We start from the raw sequence: 19,244 nt of genomic DNA, 5'->3' as shown, positions 1-19,244 counted from the left end.
CACCGAACACAACCACACAGATGGCTGAGAACAGTGATGTGTTTATTAGTGGCCACACACTCCTGGCCATTTACTGTAATGATTCGTGCTTGGGTCATTTCTCCATGTACACTCATGCTCTCTGCGTGCAAACAGCAGGTCAGAGGGAAACAAGCGGTGAACAACACTAAACGCCATGGCTAAGTGGTTGAACTTTATAGCTGCTTTCAGCTTACTTCTTTGTTTGACATATGTTGCAACAACATTTAGATGTAAATTGGTCACACAGCATGAAAAACACTAAAATTTCAGGAAGATGTGAAATGAGGTTGTTTGTATTACTTTGTAGGTGGAAAAGTAAGAAAAGTAAGAAAAGTATTTGATTGTCATTCGCCGTTTTGGGAAATCCATGAGAGCCAACGATAGTGGTCTTATTTTTTTCTCCTAACTAAGTTGCATTAAGGGAAACCATACAAGGAATATTATCTAATAAGATTCGCTCCTGACAATGAATGGCACTAAAACATGACCATTGACAGTCAGTCTTCCCAGTTTAAAGTGCGTATGACACAAAAAAGCATGTTTATTTCATATTTCACACAGTGTTTTATGCTCCTGAATGAAATGGACCACTCGGATGTGTGTGGAAGCGATCGTTTTATATATTCAATTTTTGGATCCCGCGCCATGAAAATGAGTAACTTCCGCCTCCAGTCTCTGGTTTAGGACGAATGCGAATGTGATGTCACCCGGGTCAGCATCTCACAATACAGCATTGCTTTATAGCATGCAGATGGACTGCGGATTCAGCTGATTTTGCGGATTTGTTTATTTTTTTTGTATCACGCCAGTCAAACGGCTGCAGGTTTTTGTAGCTGCACCAGGGAGAGGTGTGTTAGCCTTTTTCGGTTTCAGAAAGTTCCCATTCTCCCCGAGATCGGCCATGACAAGTGTGCGACGACTGTGGGACCATTGGATTTACGAGGAAGTGAGTAAACATCGTGTTTTGTATTTTGTAAAATACCAGGGTCATGGCACACGTATTAATAAGGAGGTGGCTTGCATTTTGTGGCTGACAATGCCCCTTGTCCACTGAGAATGCCACTCGGCCGACGACCAGCAGCTTGTCGCACACCCCCCGCGCCGGGAGAGCGCTATACTCAGCTTATTGCCCTCTTCGTGTGCCCGATGTCAAATTTTCTACCCCATCAGAAATTGCAATTTTGTGTTAAAATGGCCACGAATACAGTGATTACAAAGTAAACACTACAAGCTTTCTTTAAATGAAGGAATACTTACTTACGTTTGATCATGGACGGACATGTAGAAAAGTTCTCCTCAGACACATCCTGCCTTGTTAGCTGCATACAACAACTGCACACCGCTGCCTCACTGTTTACGTCTTCGCTGTGTAGTTAAGCATTAATTTACGCCATATTCGTGTTGACCATGTGGCAGCTACGAGCTCCTCCGACGTCCGGCGGTCATTATCCAGCTGCTTCCCTGCAAACGAGCTCGCTTGCAGCAGGGGAACGAAGAGCTGTAACTTGCTCGCTGCCGGGCGGGTTGCCAATCAGCGAAGACAATCAACAACCCCGCCGCCGTGTGTCATGACCCGGGCTAGTTTTGTGTGATTTTTTGCTTCGAAAAGCGAAAATAAGACTTTGAGACATCACTCAGTTCGGGTTCGCATGTCGGCTACGCTCACGCCTCTTGGTTTGTTTACATTCTCAGGTAGGGAAATGACAAAAGCCGGACTAACTACGGTGGCATAAAATATCGTTTGGGAGGTGCGACAGTAAAGGTGAAGTCGAAAGTTTTGACCGTTGTGGAGTAATTTTGCCATTTTGTACTGAATAAATGCATTTTTAATATTTTATATTCCATTTACCACAAGACTGTTATTTGTCCTGACCATACCATTTATTTAGCAATTGGGGAAAAATACTTGGATAAAAAGAATATTCTATAAAAATATTGGAGTAGAGCAATTGAAACAATGACATTTTGCTGCTATTTTCGTCACATTTTCCTTGTTCTGAATTATTCCCCCACAATGGGCTGAATTCTAAATCGGATGAAACCATGACCCTGCCGACGTCATCCTCCTGTTGGGGACGCTAGAGCCTTATAATGGTAGGCGTGGCAAAACGGCAGATTAAAAGAATAATTTCTCGTCATCTGTGCTTTGCTAAATTGTTGTACATAGTCGAATCGTCTCAAAATATGATTCTAATTCACATGACAATGCTATTTAAGACTTTTTTTTAATCCTGTCATACGCACTTTAAATTAATTGGACGTCTGTTTTCCATGCTATGCCATGTCATTGTATGCCATTCACTGGCATACAATGACCTCAATACTATGAAAAACAAAGTCCACTTAAAAGTGTTACTTGGGGCTGTAGCCCGTGTGTATTTATGTTTGTAGTCATACTAATTCCATTATTTTAGTTTTTATTAACCCTTTAACACCTGAGCCTAATTTGTCCAAATTTCCATGCGTTTGATGTTGCACTTTATATTTGAAAGAAAAATTTGTTCCTAATGGCCTGGTTGGGTCCCTCTATTCAGGACACAATAACCTTCATGTCCAAACTGTTGTTTTCTTCACTGACCAATTATAATCAACATTTTGGACCCCAAAAGACAAAAAAAAAATCCCCAAATCCTTTGTCAAAATTTACAATATTGATGTCCCATTGATAACCAAACATGCTCGACGAACCGTTTTGAAGCTTGATAATATTTATTCAACTTGTCAGGATAAACATTCAACGGAAAAAAAATAAGACTGAGTAGTTTTATATTTGACAATTCAACACAAACAGCAGGTATGGTCATAGGTGTTTTTGGCCTTTACTAATATTGTGGTCAAAACAGGTTATATACAGTAACCCAAAAGTGCAAAATAGTGAAAAAATATATAATATAATAAATATCATCCAACACAAAAATAATTTGGAGGATATCTCTTTGTGAGGTTGGGTATTGTACCCATCATCTTATCAAAAGAATATACTGTACATGCAATCATGCTTCTCGAACACACACATCTATGTATATACAAATTGAAAACATTGATAGTGAAAAAAAAATATATATCATTAAAGTATTTTCAAAAATATTGACAACAAAGTAGTTCAGTTGAATTTTGCAGGCATGCCACTCGTTTCCCCTTGCAAAGGACACAGAGCTACGTCACACAGCCCACTCTTCTGCAGTTTGCGCTGTAAGCCTGTCACTCTTCCCAACTCGTCGATTCATCCGGAGAAAACAACGACAAAACTGCTCCTTCCTCTTCCTCGAGTTGATGAGATGCATTAGCTTGCGCTGAATTTAGTTTTCGATTCATTCCGCATGTTTCAAAGTCGCTCGCTTAATTAATCTAACCGGCCGTCGCTCGCTACCATGCCTCCTTCTATTTAGGTGGCGTCTCGCTCAGCAATTTATTAAAAATGTTCACATTACGTCCCTCCTTCTTGACCTCACAATGGCTCCTGGGATTTGTAGTCTTTCGTGGTGCTTTCGGTTTCGAAAAAGGACATGAAATGATGGAAATATGGACATAAACACATGGTCCATGCAGCATTTTAATGCTTATTTATGGGGGCAATAAAACTAGAAAACTCAAAGGACATTGTCTCCCATTTTACTCAGTCGATTGACTTCAAGTAAAAACGGGCATGGACCTCGACTTCTGCACTTTCAAATGAGACCAACCAGCGGCACGTGGGTAACGTGATTACAGCGTGACGAGGCTTCAAAGATGATATGCGTAATTCTGTCACGTTTGGTGTTAAAGGGTTAACATTGTATTAATTTATAAATGTATTTATTTTACAAAATATATAAAAATACAATAATTTTTCACTATTAAAAATATAACAATTGCTAATATGTACATATATGTTATTATTATTTATTTGTTCTTAATGACTAAAAATAGGGCCCGTTAAGAGGAGGGAAGTTCTCATGACCTTCTTCTTCTTTCTTTTTTTTTTTTATCTCCCTCGTCCTATAAGAGGAGCGACGCTCACGCGACCTTTTATCTCTCTCCTTCAGTCACAGCAGAGTGCACTGTCGCAACCCAATGTACCGAGTGCCAACAGGATGTGAGTGGCGCATGCGTAGAACATGTACAAACTAGACACGCATGCGGTGATTTGCTTTTTACGACAGTCAGGGTATGGATGTGTTTTGAGGATTTTAAAAATTTTAAACAATGTTTATTAATACTTAATAATACTGTAATATTGAAACTATTAATAATGGCTGTATTTTGAGTTATTCTGAGGGAACAAAGAGTGTACGTTGTTATATAAGCTGTACACAGACTACTTTTACTTGCGTTGGAGTCATATCTTGTTAGTGTTGTCAAATGAAAAGATATAATGAAATATCTGTGTGTACTCACTTTTCTATATTATTCGAAAACGTGTTCATAATCTCATACATACAAGCAAAATTTAATAGCAGTTCAACACAATTTGGCTCCTGATGGGAAAATGTATTTTTTTGTTTGTTTTTAAAAAATGAGAATGTTTTCTTGATCATTAAACTGCTTGTTTTTTTTTTTTTTTTTTTGTCTAAATTATAGTTAGTTAGTTAGTTAGTTAGTTAGTTAGTTAGTTAGTTAGCTAGTTAGTTAGTAAGCTTTCACCATCCCCTTCACATTTTCACAAAGACATTCTCTCCCATATAATCGTTAAAAAAAATCAGAAAGCGATAAAAAATATTAGGGAAAAAAAAAAAAAAAAAAATTTGCAAGTAATAATTTTTAAATGACTATATTAGTTGTTTCCCTTCTTTTGTAAATATGTTTACGTATAGCTTTACTTTTCGGTCTCCATGTAAACGCATCTTTCCATTAAAAAAACAAAAACAATGCTTATGCATAGACGTCATAATGATATTGACAGGTCAAATTCATCATACACTGCATCTCACTTTCAAGTAAGGGGCCTCCCCACATCAAGAGGAGTTATTCTCAAACTCACATACGCAGCGATCTATCGCCGGATTTAGGGTGAAAAAGTACGAAAGCTGTACCACATACAAACAGGAAGGATTGTCTCAAGAGTGATTTGTTCGACGATTCAAGGTAATTGTTATATTTTTCATACAATGCATGCATTTTGAAACGTGAAAAAAAATCTATTGGAAAAATTAGCCGCTACGGCATTAGCGTCGTGGTTTTGCATTATTTACATAAAATAAATTCTAACTGCACGTTTTTTTTTGCTTTTAACCAAGATTCGAGCTTTATGTCGATATCTACAGTTTAAAGAATTTAGGGATTTAAGCATTTATTCACAAGAATTTTCAACGGAAAAAGCTCTTGGTTTTGATAAGGCGACCGCAGCACATTCGACATATTTACATAAAATGAATGCTGACTGCCTGGTTCTTTGCTCTTTTAACAAAGAATCAAGACTGTTTTACGTCCATATCTATAAAGAGTTCAGGGATTTAATCATTTATTCACAAGATTTCAACGCAAAAAGCTCTTTGTTATGGTAAGGCGGTGCCACAGTGACTTAAAGACTAGCAGCACATTCGACATATCTATGTAAAATAAATGCTAATTGCCTGTTGTTGTTTTTTTTTTTGCTTTTAACTAGGGCTGTCAAACGATTAAAATTTTTAATCAAGTTAATTACAGCTTAAAAATTAATTAATCGTAATTAATCGCAATTAATCGCAATTCAAACCATCTATAAAATATGCCATATTTTTCTGTAAATTATATATATATTCTGTAAAATAAATTGTTGGAATGGAAAGATAAGACACAAGATGGATATATACATTCAACATACGGTAAGGACTGTAGTGGGCATTTCACTCTACTGTCATTTAAATCTGTCTATGCTGTCCTCACTCCGAAGCGTCTACTTTTCCCAAAGCTGGACAGCTAGTGAACGACGCATTAATAATCAGACTTCTTCCTTTTTCATCTGATTTATTAATAAAATGGCCTCAAACCATTGTCCTCTTTAGACCGTTGTAAAACTACAAAAAAAAGTACACAAGCACTGCATTAGCAACAACGTTAGCTTAGCACGCTATACAGGTTCACTAAACATAAACAAAAAGTGTCTCATACAAAAAATATAACATTTCGCTTACTAATATAATATGTACATTCTTTACAACAACCATACTTACGGACAAATCTTGTCCAAGGATCATATAAGCACAACATTACAACGTAGGCGTCAGCCTGAGACGTCGTGCAGCCATATTGAACTGGCAAGAACACAATAAACCATGTCGCAAAGCGACCACAAGAGTTCGCTGTTAGACAGCACAAAAAGCCTTGCTGTAAAACTTACCAAAAGGCAGAATACTGTCTGAGCGGGACATATGCGTTAATTGCGTCAAATATTTTAACGTGATTAATTTAAAAAATTAATTACCACGTGTTAACGCGATAATTTTGACAGCCCTACTTTTAACAAGAATCGAGACTGTTTTACATCCATATCTATAAAGAATTCAGGGATCTAAGCATTTATTCACAAGAATTTCAACGTAAAAAGCTCTTTGTTGTGGTAAGGCTGCGCCACCGTGACTTAAAGACAAGCTGCACATTCAATATTATATTTACATAAAATAAATGCTAACTGCCCGTTTTTGTTTTGTTTTGTTTGTTTTTGTTTTTTGCTTTCAACCAAGAATTGAGAATTTTACGTCCAACTCTATAAAGAATTCATGGATTAAAACATTTATTCTCAAGAATTTTAAACGTAAAAAGCTCTTTGTCTGTGTAGTTTCCACTCAGTCAGCTTTGACGAAGATAAGCCCCCTATTAATCGGCCCCGCGCACCATGTCCCGTCAATATCATCATGAAGTCTATGGCTTATGCTTTTGGTTAGACTTTGTTACTAGACGCATGCTAGACTCACATCAGTCGCCTGACGTAAACCGTGCTCATGCGCGTTTGACTTTCACATAAACTGCACATGCGCCACTCACATCCTGGCTGTTGCCTACTCTCGGTTGCGACATGCACGCTGATTAGCCACCATCGTGTCTTTACCTCTTACTCTCCACAAGCTGTGTGTAAATGACAGATGCAAGTATATTTTCTGAAATGTGCAGTAGTGACATGCTAATATGTTGGGAAGATGACCATTCCTATGTAAATATAGCCCATCTACGTTCTATGTCCAGTAGTTAAATGCTAGGAGATAGCCGCTAGTGCTAACTGTTCGTTCCTTTGATTGTAGTGTGTTTGAACTAAGATGATGATGCATTCTCACTTTCTCTTTGTTGTTGAGCAATGTTGTTATCATTCTGATTCTCCTGCTAAATGAATATGTTGGCTACTGTCCCTGATGATAATAACATAGGGTGACCAAACGTCCTCTTTTGCCCGGACATGTCTACCTTTCACGTCGTGTCCTCGTCATCCGGACGGGTTTTATAAAATCATGAAAATGTACGTTTTTTTATGATTTTTCATAGGACCAATTTGAAGAGAATCCCTCCGGCCGCCGGGGGGCAGTGCTTGCTTGCGTTGACGTGGCTTATACTAGTAGGTGCAGGAGAAGAGTACAGTTAACCCCTTGTATTATGGGGCATTACCGCTATCTACTGGGTTGATGGTTTGGCAAGAGAACAAGCAGTTACAGACTACAATAAGGAGTAGTTCTAAGAGACGTTTATAGTGCTTCGTACACCTTTCTGTAGGTTTATCTCCTGTTAATGTCGCTCATGTGTCTTCTGTTTTATATTGGGTTATACGTGTACAAACAGATGCAATATATTAACTGTTCTGCGTTCGTGTATTTGGTTGAATGTTAGTATTATATTCTAAGCAGGAGCGCCTGCCCAGTTTTATAGCCCAAACTTTTATAGCAAAGTTTTATTTTGCCTCGTCTCCCGGTACTCGCTATTAGGGTAGCTATCAGTGAGCTAAGCCGCGCTAGCCATTATGGGAAACATAGTTCTGAACTGCTGCGTTTGAAAACATGCTGGTTGAATAGTTTGTCAGTTTATTTTGATTTTTTTTTGCGTGCAATCTAGAACATTAAATGAGAACAAAAATTTAGTGGGAATAACAATTTCTCAACGACAATTGTCTTGATGTTTATGTGGCACATAGCCTACTGTGTATCTGTATTGACTGTACTATATTTCCACGGGTCTGCATGATATTTTTTTTGTCATTATTTAATTTTTTCATTTTTTTTTTTTTTTTGCGTTTTTATTGTTTATGTTTTAGTAAGAATAAAGCCTGTTGAGTAAAAACTTATTTCCATATAGTATAAAATAAATACTATATGGCAATGTTTTTTTTAATAAAACAGATTTTTTCTGTCCATACGGAGGAGGCACACTTTAAACATATTAAAGTGATATAGGCATCTTTGAGTGAACTTTGAGTAAAATTCAAGTATCTGGAGGCCGGGCCGAGTGTCCTCTTTTTTGGAAATCAAAATATGGTCACCCAATAATAACATTTATTATGTGAGCAGTGTATTTCTTTTATATGCATGCCATTTGACCCTGTTATTATTTATGCAGCAATACATGTGTGTGTCTGTGTGTGTGTTAGATTACTGACATGCTGTATATGGTTGCATTTGAAGTAAAGACACATAAATCCTGACCAACCTCGTGATTCTCTAATCGGAGTCATAATTTCCAGTGTTATTGGCTCAGTTCAGTGCATCTCTCTGTCTTTTTCAGAGGTGTAATAAAGTAAATTGAGTCATTACTATTTCTGAGGATATATGTAATGAGTAATTTGAATTTTGTTTGTAGCGAGCTCTAACACTGCTTACCGGAATAGGCACAGTATGATGATGGCAACGGTGAGAGAAACAAGGGACACACTGTGACCAATAGTGTAACCTACTTTGACAGCATCATAGAAGTCTCCCTGCAAGAAGACACATTTAGTTAGTCACTAAAAATGTGGAGTGACACCAACTCGGGTTGCCATACTGACCGTATCATCGTCATCCACCGTGCTGTTGGGATTGTAGCCACAATCAATTATGTAGGAGTCAGTGCTAATTGGAGTCCAGCCATCTTTAGTGCATGTCTTCGACAGGTTACCTAATGAAGAGACTGACAGACAGGAGTACATCTCATAATTCTGTGTTGGCAACAGTTTTGGGAGTCGCAAGGCAAACCTAAAATGCATTTGCTCACACTTCATTATTTTGCACAGAAATGCATTCTCACTGGAAGGCTTCCAAATGCTAAAAGGAAATGGGAAGCATGACTGAAAGGGATCAGCAGTCCCGCTGGCTCAAAAAATACCAGGACAATTCCCACATGCATTCGCCTCCATCTGTCTGGTAATTACGATTTGAAAAGCACCCCAGGAAGTCAGTCGGGTAGTGAGGCGTTTTTACTCTGCCCAGCCCATAAGGGCATAAGTCAAAGGTTCATGTCCATTTGACTGAGAAGCGTTAGCCTATCATTAAAGGATATGGCATGAGCTCAGTGAAAAAGATTTCTTAGATCAAAATACACTGGTGCTCTTCAGACAAGAAACCAAAGCTAAGAAAGTAGAGTCGCCAAGAGCTCAGAAAAGAAGAAGGAATCCTTTATTAGTCCCGTGAAGGCAATATGAAGTTACTGGACATGGGCTTAGAGCAGGGGTCGTGAACCTATGGCTCGCGAGCCAGATCTGGCTCTTTTGACGGCTGCATCTGGCTCGCAGACAAATCACCGGTCATACGCTGGTGTTGTGCAGTAATAAGCAGACATGACTTTCGCGGCGTATGTTAACTTTTTTAATGCTCCAACAACACTTGCGCACTTCGCACTAGATATCATCCAATAGCAACCCAGATGTGCTACGTTAGATCCCCCCAAGTCCCATGCCATTGGCTGTGTGAGCCCAGGGTGATCATGGGACACGTAGTCCATATACTACAACCGGCGACTAGAAAGTGGGAAAGTGGCAAACATACATGTCGTTATGTCTATCTATCTATTTATCTATCTATCAATCGCATAGGCAACACAGATGAAGCAGAGACACTGTTCAAGTGGGGTTGCCCTATTTCGCTGTCGAAAATAGCGGCCAATGTGCGCATGTGCGTGAGACTTCATCCGTTTTTAGTTTTTTTTTCAGTGTTGTATGCTAATTTTAGAAAACCCTTTTGAGAAGATGGCTAAAACAAGAAAAGACGAGGAGTATCATACTTTTCAGCAGGAATTAACAGAGGAATTTGCCACTGTGGAGAGTTTTTGACGACTTTTCTGATAAAGACAACATGATTAAATGGATAAAAGACATGCATCTGTCGGCAAGAACTGTTCTCCATCATGATGTAAAATCAAATTGAGGTAACGCAAGTGAAGGACATAAATGCGGCACCGTTTTTTCTCTTGCATTAGATGAGTCAACAGACGTAAGTAAGATTTCATCCCAGTTCAGCATGATTGCAAGGTTTTAACTATGAAAGGGACAACAAGAGGGGAAGATTTATTCAAGTCCTTCACTGAGTTCGCTAAAGAAAAAAATCTACCGATGGATAAACTTGTTTCGGTGTGCACTGATGGTGCTCCGTGCGTGGTGGGGAAAAACAGGATACGTGGCGCTTCGTTAACATAAAAGGGGCTCAACGCCTGCATGAAGCTTAACCCCACCAAGTATCAATCAGACTACAAAGCCAGCAGCAAAACCACGCAGCACCAGAAGTCGCATTAATGGTAAGAAATACTCATCATTGATTAGCAACAGCATAACAATGATATTAAAAAGAATTCAGAGACTTATTGTGCTTTAAAAGTGTTGAAATTATATAAAATACACACATTATATGTATTTTTACTTTTGAACACATTGTATGGCTCTCACGGAAACACATTTAAAAATATGTGGTGTTCATGGCTCTCTCAGCCAAAAAGGTTCCTGACCCCTGGCTTAGAGAATGAACTAATAGAGTGCTGAACACAAACAAGCACAACAAGTACAGTGATCCCTCGTTTTTCACAGTTAATGAGGACCAGAACCCACCACGATCAGTGAGAAACTGAAGTAGCATTTTTTTTTTTGTGTGTGTTCAATGTATTAATTCAGATTAAGCACTGGAAAGTGATTCATACAAGACAAGTTTTTTCACTTTTTTCCTCAAAGTATAATTAAAACAAAACTTTTATGTATATGTATATTTTAACAAATGGTTTTTTTTTTTTACTTAAAATGTAATACAGCAAGTTTTAAACATGTCACTTTCCCACCGAATTACTTTTAACCAGAATTAAGTAGAAATCATTGAGTGAGTTCACTCAAATCCACTCAAACTGCTCACTTACACACACTGAGTTGCCACAGCAACTGTTTAACACGTTAAATGATGACTGACGCATGCGGCGCTTTGAAGCTTCGGCTTTCCGGCATCTCTGGCAAGATCAAACCTTAACGTCTGTCAATCATCGTTAACTTTGATAAGCAACTCCAGTGCACGGCCTGACAATGAAAAGCAGCAGGAGGGAGAGTGCGAGATCAGGACAGCTCTATAAAATACTGCATTATTTTTTAATTGGAAAAAAAATCCAGGATGGACTGAGGGTGTGAAATTTGAAGCTCGAAGTAGCGAGGGATCACTGTATTTGGTCATACTTGCCTTGAACTATGCTCAAGATTGAACTGACTTCTCCTGTCTCGACTCCCAAAATCCATGCCTAGTAAAGAGACTGACAGGCCACTAATAAAGCAGTGGTAAGGAAAACACATGAAGACATTACATGATATTAATCGTTTCTGTGTGTCCAGAGGTGATGAGTAACACTGCATCATCAGGGTTCTCAACTCTCACGCATTCCAGATCCTTCTCACGCCCTACGCCACACCTTACATTTCTCATGCCCCCCAAAATAAAACTCGATATTGTCATAATGTAAAAAATAAGTCATCAGTCATCTAATCTTAAAATCGTACCATATACATTTACCCGCAGCCGTTATGTTGACCTTTAGTGAATTGGCCTTTCTGTGTGGCCCACCATATGGCCGACAAAAATTAAAAAAAAACCAAGTGCTTACTCTGCGCACAAAATATAAAATTTTTTGCTTTTAATTTACTGAAGCTCAAGTGTACCTAGTTTATGGCACGCATGTTGCTGTGTTCATTAACTATAAATCTGAATCACCAAACACGAGGATATATACAAGAATTGGACTGACGGAGAGCGCAGTAGGAATAAATGAACATTAAAAAAAATATATATATATTGTTGTAGCTAAATCAGTTAAGAGCACTTTGACAATCCATGAAAGATAATTATAATTGAAAACAAATTTAAGTTAAAGTGATTGCTGCTCCAGCCCTCAAGCTCAGTAAAATTATTTCATGTTGCCCAAGGGGTTGAAAATAATTGCCCAGGTCTGGCCTTCAGGTAGGGTGTGCTATTTATTTTTATATTGCTGGAGACAAAAATGAAGCCAGCCTTGAACATTAAACACTTTGGGCAGGATTAATAAAAACGTTTATACAGTCCAGCTTGACGGATGTCTTGATGGCCAATCACAGCCTGCCAGTCACTCACATTCTGCCAGCTTCAGTTAGGTCTTGTTCGCATCTAGAGTGAAACTGGATGGCTCATTGTAGTCTGTCCATACACAAAGCACAGAAATCCCTTTTTTTGTGAGACAGATTGAAACCATATAAGGAAAGTAGTTTCATATCCGATTTGGACAGCAGAATGGTATAGCAATGTTGGTTCCTTTCCTGTCGCAATTGTCGTCAAACACTACACGCGCTAGACGACGTCTTCGTTGTCACAGCACCCCTTCAATAATGTGGCTCAGTCTGAACAGTCCCAATTACGATTTGCACACTTGCTAATGAAAACTGTGGACAGCCTGCCCTGCAAATTGGATTTGGGGACGAAACAGATTTGAATCAGATATGCCTGCAATCTGAACGCATTACAGTACTACAGTATAAAATGCTTTGTCTTTGGTGTTATATCTGTCGGTGTGATGCTCTTGCTTGGGTGAACACAGCCCTTTTTTGGTCTATGCTGTAAAGACAAATAATTGTGAGTTCTATTTCCTTTTTAATTTTTTACCTGTCCTGTTCAGTTCTTTACAGATGGAAAATAGGAATCTAAATGTCCTGGTCTGAACCGTTTGAATGTATCACATGGTAGTTTGATATACTCTCATCGTGGTTGTTCATCATGTTTTATTTATTAGGAGAAAGCAGTGAACAGGAAGGGGTTATGGGGGACAGAAAGGAAGAAAGCAGACAGAAGAGGAAAACAAACAACAACAAAAACATTATGAAACGCCTATGCGACCTATGAACATTGTGCTGCTATCATTATCTAATTATATTTACCTGTGGCGACAGTGTGTGTGTGTGTGTTGGGGGGGGTTGTAATTGTAGTATCTGAACAGAGGTATTTGGCAACTATTATTCTACAGTTACTTCTGTAGTAAATTGACTTTACAGAGATGTGCTAGTTGTAAACATTTGACTTTACGGGGGGCATCCAACCGGTGAGGCCTTTGGCTGCACAGCAGGGCCATCAGCACCTCAAGAGGTTTGGGGACTGGCTCCATTCTATTGGCCAGGTAGCAGAAACAAAGAAAGCTCTCGCGTGTATACAAACAAAGTTTGGGTGGGGGACTGGGCTCCTCCCCTTTACCTCACTTCGGGATGATACAGCTGTTTCATTAGGGTTTATTAGGAGACATGAGATTTCTGTGTGAAAGCCTCCACTTGTTCAACTAGAACGATCGTGTACTCTTTTCATTTCGACATCACCTCCCTTTGCCCAGAGAGTCTCCAAGAAACCCTACCAGGGTCCAGAAAATACACAACATAAACAAAGAGCAAGAGGAGGGAAGGTAAGTTGAAATGAAATGTGATTAAGCTCGATGGGGCGTACATAACAATGTGGGGTGGGGAACCTAGTATACAGTATATAGTAATTGCATGTAACTGTTGATAGGTTTACATCCTATTCTTTGATACCTGATCGTTAATCCTGGCACTGACGATCTCATTTACCTGAGTGTGCCTAATTGCACTTAGATGTGTGATAGTCTTACAGAAAAGAGGAAATGCTGCGCGGGGGGCGCTACGGGGCCCTGGCACCACCCTTGCCAAACGAGGAATGAGCAAATGCGGCACACCCCTCCCCCCGCAGCTCTGGTTAAGGGGCCACTGTCATCCCCCTGGGACCAAGGGCAATCCCCCAGGCCGTCCGTGCCCCCATTAACCAGCCCACAGGGAAAGGATGAGGAGATGTGTCACCGTCCCCTATGCCTGCCCCCACAACCGCCCACTGATCCAGACCCCCAGCCACCACCGAAACCCCGCAACCAGCACAACACCTCACGTGGCCCCCACGGCCCACTAGGCCTGGGGCAGGAGAGGATCCCCACCTTTAGAAGCTGACACCCCCCTGCCCTGCCGATGTATACCATATTGGCCCGAATATAAGACGGTGTTTTTGCATTGAAATAAGAGTGAAAAAGTGGGGGTCGTCTTATATTCGCGGTCTAGACGTTATACCCTTTCACGACGCTAGATGGCACCAGGTATCATAGAAGCGATGTTCTGTCATGACAGATCTCAGCTACTTAAGTTGAACCAGTTTGCATTATTTTATTGCAATGTTTTTCCTCATTCAGATTTGTTTCAAGACTACAGTTACAGTTAGATTTCACTTTGATGGTTAATGCAGTTATTGCAATTTTGTTGTTTTATCACAATAGATTGGTTTATTTACATTTCAAAAACCAGAAGCCATTCATTTACAAATGTGATTGTACTTTAGTTGACATATTTAAATGTTCAGATATTAAGATTTGAATGAAGCAAAATAACATGCTTTTTCTCTCAAATATATTGTGATAATCATTTGTTTCAGATGTACTGTAATTATTTTCTGTATAAGAATTAATTTGGTGTTCAAAAAGTATTTTTTTCAAACATGAGTCTTGAAAAAGAGAGGGTCGTCTTACAATCAGGGCCGTCTTATATTCGGGCCAATACGGTATATAGTACATATATAGATGGCAAACTAGATTAGACAACTCTTCGCTAATTTTAGGACTAGGAAGAGACGGCTAACTTTTGAAGGGGATGGCATGCGTCACTGTATCATTGTTCAGTCTGGTCTCTTACAAATGAACGGGTCAGATCAGTACAGCAAAAAAAAAAATGAAACTGTCATAACATCGCGCTAGGTAACATGGTGCATAGAAAGCACCCGAACCAGGTAAGTTTCGACTAACGGTTAGTGTGTCTAAAAAGCCACGAGCCGGTTAGTTCGCGAGTCACAGGACACAGTAATGTTGAGGATTCTTACTTTATGTCTGAAAGCGGCTTATTTCCCCTTTAAGTGTTTAACCTTCATTGTAGTGGAGCTGTACCTGACTAAGTATAAATCCTTGAAGACACAATGCAGTTTGACTTTGACTTTCACATTGACATGAGCACTTCTTCAGAATATCTAAATTTACAAATGCATCAGTATTCAAATGGTACACTGATCATTGATTAGACTGGAATGTATTCTTCCAAAACTCACGTGGTACAATATACCTAATCCAGTAACCAGGGATAAGACACAAAGACTGACATTTGTGTTGTTTACCATGTCATAAATATGTAAAATGTAAACAAATATTTTTCCCCTGATAAATTTTATAATGCACTGAACAGAGCTCTGCAAATCAAGATGTAGGACATTCCATTTATTTCCCAGCCAGCTCACTCTACAGTTATTATCAAATAGAGCTAATTCTTAGAAAATTGTTGGCATTAAAATACATTGGACTCTCAAATACCTGAGAAGAGGGAGGTTTAGCTCGTTCAAACAACGTGACAAGACACAAAAGAGATGATAAGCCCCTTGCTGTTCTAGCCCATGCACCCGCTGGATTTGGCATGTTTGAGGGACTGCCAGAAGAATGCTTTCATCAGCCCCCAAGTCAGTGCTATGTACGACAACAAGGCGGGCTCAAACGAGTTAATCACCCAGTATCGTTTTGATTTTGTGAGGCTTTTTATAACCTCACCTCTAATGCAGGAAGATTATATAAACTGCATAAGATTATCTCCATCTCAGGTATAATGGAAGACAAAGCATCTTGGGTTGGTGACAGGGTGAGGCAACATGTTTTAAAAAGACAGGAAATACTGATTGAACTTGTTACTCCAAGTACAAGCGTTAAAAATACTTGGGTTTTCATGTACCTCCATAATGACCAACATTAAAATATAGTTGTGTAGTATGCCCAGGTGTTCATGTATTATGTATCTTAAAGCATCTTAAGCCGCTTTCATATACAAATACAGCAACAATAAAGTGCCGATGAGCACGTTTATTTCATATTTCATGCGGTATTTTATGCTTTTGAATGAAATGGACCACTTGGATGTGTATGAAAGCGATCAATATATCTTATTCAATTTTTTGAATCCCGCTCCATGAAAATGAGTGACTTCCGGGCAGAGTCTGAGAATGTGATGTCAGTGTGTTAATTATCTTCACAATACCACCATTACTATAGTATGCAGAAGGACTACAGATTCAGCTGATTTTGCGGATTAATTCATTTATTTTCACATCACGCCAGCCCAACGTGCTGCAGGCCTTTGTTGCTGCACCAGGGAGAGCCGTGCGAGCCTTTTTGGGTTTCAAAAAGGTCCTGTTCGCCGCTAAAAATGGGTAAAAAAAATTATGACAATGGAGCAACCATTGGACGGACGAGGAAGTGCGTAAGCTACGTGTTTTATATTATTTCAAATACTAGGATGATGGCACACGTTTTAATAAAGAAGTGGCTTGTGCTTTGTTGGTGACAATGCTCTCTGTCCATCGAAAAGGCGGGAGGGACCATCTCTCTCGGTCGACGACAGAGGGCTTGTTGCACAGTGGTCGCCGGCCGATGAGCGCCCATGCTTAGATAACGAAACGCTCTCGTCTGCAGTTCTCGATTGTGTGGAGACTTCCACCCCTCTCGGCCCTCTTCATGTGCTCGCCAAAGAGCACTATCCTCGGCTTGGGCTCGGGCAATCGCACGCTACGACGTCAGCCGATTTGTCCACCGAGAATGCACCATTTTCGGCATTCAACGACGAGCTGAAACTTGCTCAGAGCCGGGAGCTGGCCGATAGGTGAAAGCTATCACCCCCATCGCCGTGTGTGACATGTGTGGGGGTAGTTTTGTGTGATTTTTCGTTTTCGAAAGGCGAGGAAGAGACTTGGAAGAGCCGCTTGGTTCGGGTTAGCATTTCGCCTAGCTGTCACACCTACTGTTTTGTTTACGCTCTTTCTTCAATCTCCTTAGCCGGAGCAGGGAAATGACAAAAGCCGGACCAACTCCGGAGGCACAAAATACCGTTCAGGAGGTTTAAGAAGTCGGGTGTTTTGACCATTATGCAGTAATTTAGCCCTGTCGTATTGAATAAATGCATTTTTAATATTTCATATTCCATTTAGCACAAGAATGTTATTTGTCATGACCATACAATTTACGTAGCAATTGGGGAACAATACTTAAATAAAAAGAATATCCTTTAAAAATATTGGAGTAGAAAGACGGAAACTGATGAAATTTTGCTGCTCTCTGTTGCATTTTCCACGTTATGAATCTTCCTCCTCCATTGGGCTGAATTTTGAATCAGCTGAAAAAGTTACTCTGCTGACGTCATCAGCCAGATGGCGGCGCCAGAGCGCTATATTGACAGATTGAAAGACTCATTTATCATCTGCGCTTTGCCAAATTGCTGTATATAGTCAAATTGTCTCAAAATATGATTATAATTCACATAATAATGCTATTTAAGATGCTTTTATGGCATCACAGGCACTTTATTTTTCTAATGTGACCCAGAATTTACACTGAATTTTTCGCGGTCTTTTCAGACATGGCGCAATGCTCCGTATCATTCCCGGCTCAGCGGCTCCTTTCAGACATGCGCTTGTCTCTAAATCCAGGCTGAACAGTGAGACATTCTCAACAACAAGTTTTGTTAAAAAAAAAATGAAATAAGAAAACACACACTATAAGCACACCTTAATGTTTAACCACACACAACAAGTTGGGATGCTTAGACTAAAGTCAAAACTTACAAAATAATACATTTCGCACACTTTGTCAAACTTTAGCTTATCTACGCAAATACTCCTATGTAAAAATAACAGTCTTTTTGTTAATGTATGGATTACATTATGTGCTAGAGAAAGCCCACATACCAATAATATTTGATAATGTTAGACCAACTAGGTAAATATTTGACCTACAACCTGCCTTAGCTAAAGTTATGGCAGTGGAACAATGTTTTGTCATGCCTGCACTTGTGAGAAGCTTTTAAAATGAATGACTCACAAAAGTGTCAACAAAAGCCAGCCTTCATAGGGCTTTGGAAAAAAGGCAATTTAATGCGATAAGGTTTATTCAATAAAATGCTCGAGTTTGTCACCAAGCTGACACAGAATTTATTGAATGAAAGAACCCCCAAAAATAACCTGAGCATACCATGTTCCTCCAGCAGAAACCTGCAATGATTTGTTGATTTACAACATAATTGAGTTAACTTCCCTTCCACCCCTCTACTCTCTTTTAAGGCGCCTTCTCCTCCCCATTCCCATCTGGGTATTCTTCTTCTTTTCCTATTTTCCCTGCAGCGCTCTCCATTCTCAGGTCCTTCCATTTCCCATCTGCGTTGCATCAGCGCTTCCCGGGAAACTGGTATTTGCAGCAATGAACCTTTCACATGCTGGTGATTAATCCTCTGTTGGCTTGGCTTTCCTGTATGTTCCCCATCATAAGCAGAACATGATGCACTGCGAAGCCAAGGACCCTTAACTTGACCATCTCTGCTAGGGGCACTGATTGCAGACTAAACCTTCAACTTCACATGCTTGTAGTTCATACACTTGTGTTTTTTTTTCTTGTCAGTAGCACTGTTACTTATCATGTCCAACCAAGTACTATCATTAACAGGCAATTCAGATATAGTGCATCATAAAGTATGAATATTTTCCACAACTCTTTCTATTACTGTAGTCAACAACACTACAGTGGTACCTCTACATATGAAGTTCAGTCGTTCCAGGACCTTGTTTGTAAGTCGAAATGGTCGTATGTCGAGCAGGATTTTCCCATAAAAATACATTATAATTTTATTAATTCGTTCCTCAGCCTGAAAGCCTACACTAAATCCTTAATAAATACTGCTGGTTCGATTGGAATTACACAGAGCAAAACAAAAAATTATGAATAAAAATTGGAATAATAATATAATATTATTATTAATAATA

General features: G+C 39.4%; 1 protein-coding gene across 1 annotated transcript in view; it reads right to left on the bottom strand.

Moving 5' to 3' along the window:
• LOC130929779 (vasoactive intestinal polypeptide receptor-like) overlaps positions 1-19,244 on the bottom strand; it is an 83,416-nt gene that overhangs the window by 23,950 nt on the left and 40,222 nt on the right. Inside the window, exons 4-5 of the mRNA XM_057857279.1 lie at positions 8,945-9,066; positions 8,778-8,875 (exon numbers count right to left, since the gene is read on the bottom strand). Of these exons, the coding sequence (XP_057713262.1) occupies positions 8,778-8,875; positions 8,945-9,066 (220 nt within the window). The remainder of the gene's footprint in view (positions 1-8,777; positions 8,876-8,944; positions 9,067-19,244) is intronic.

The sequence above is a fragment of the Corythoichthys intestinalis genome, chromosome 14 (assembly GCF_030265065.1).
Source record: "Corythoichthys intestinalis isolate RoL2023-P3 chromosome 14, ASM3026506v1, whole genome shotgun sequence".
Taxonomy (NCBI): domain Eukaryota; kingdom Metazoa; phylum Chordata; class Actinopteri; order Syngnathiformes; family Syngnathidae; genus Corythoichthys; species Corythoichthys intestinalis.
This window is presented reverse-complemented; position numbering and strand designations above follow the sequence as displayed.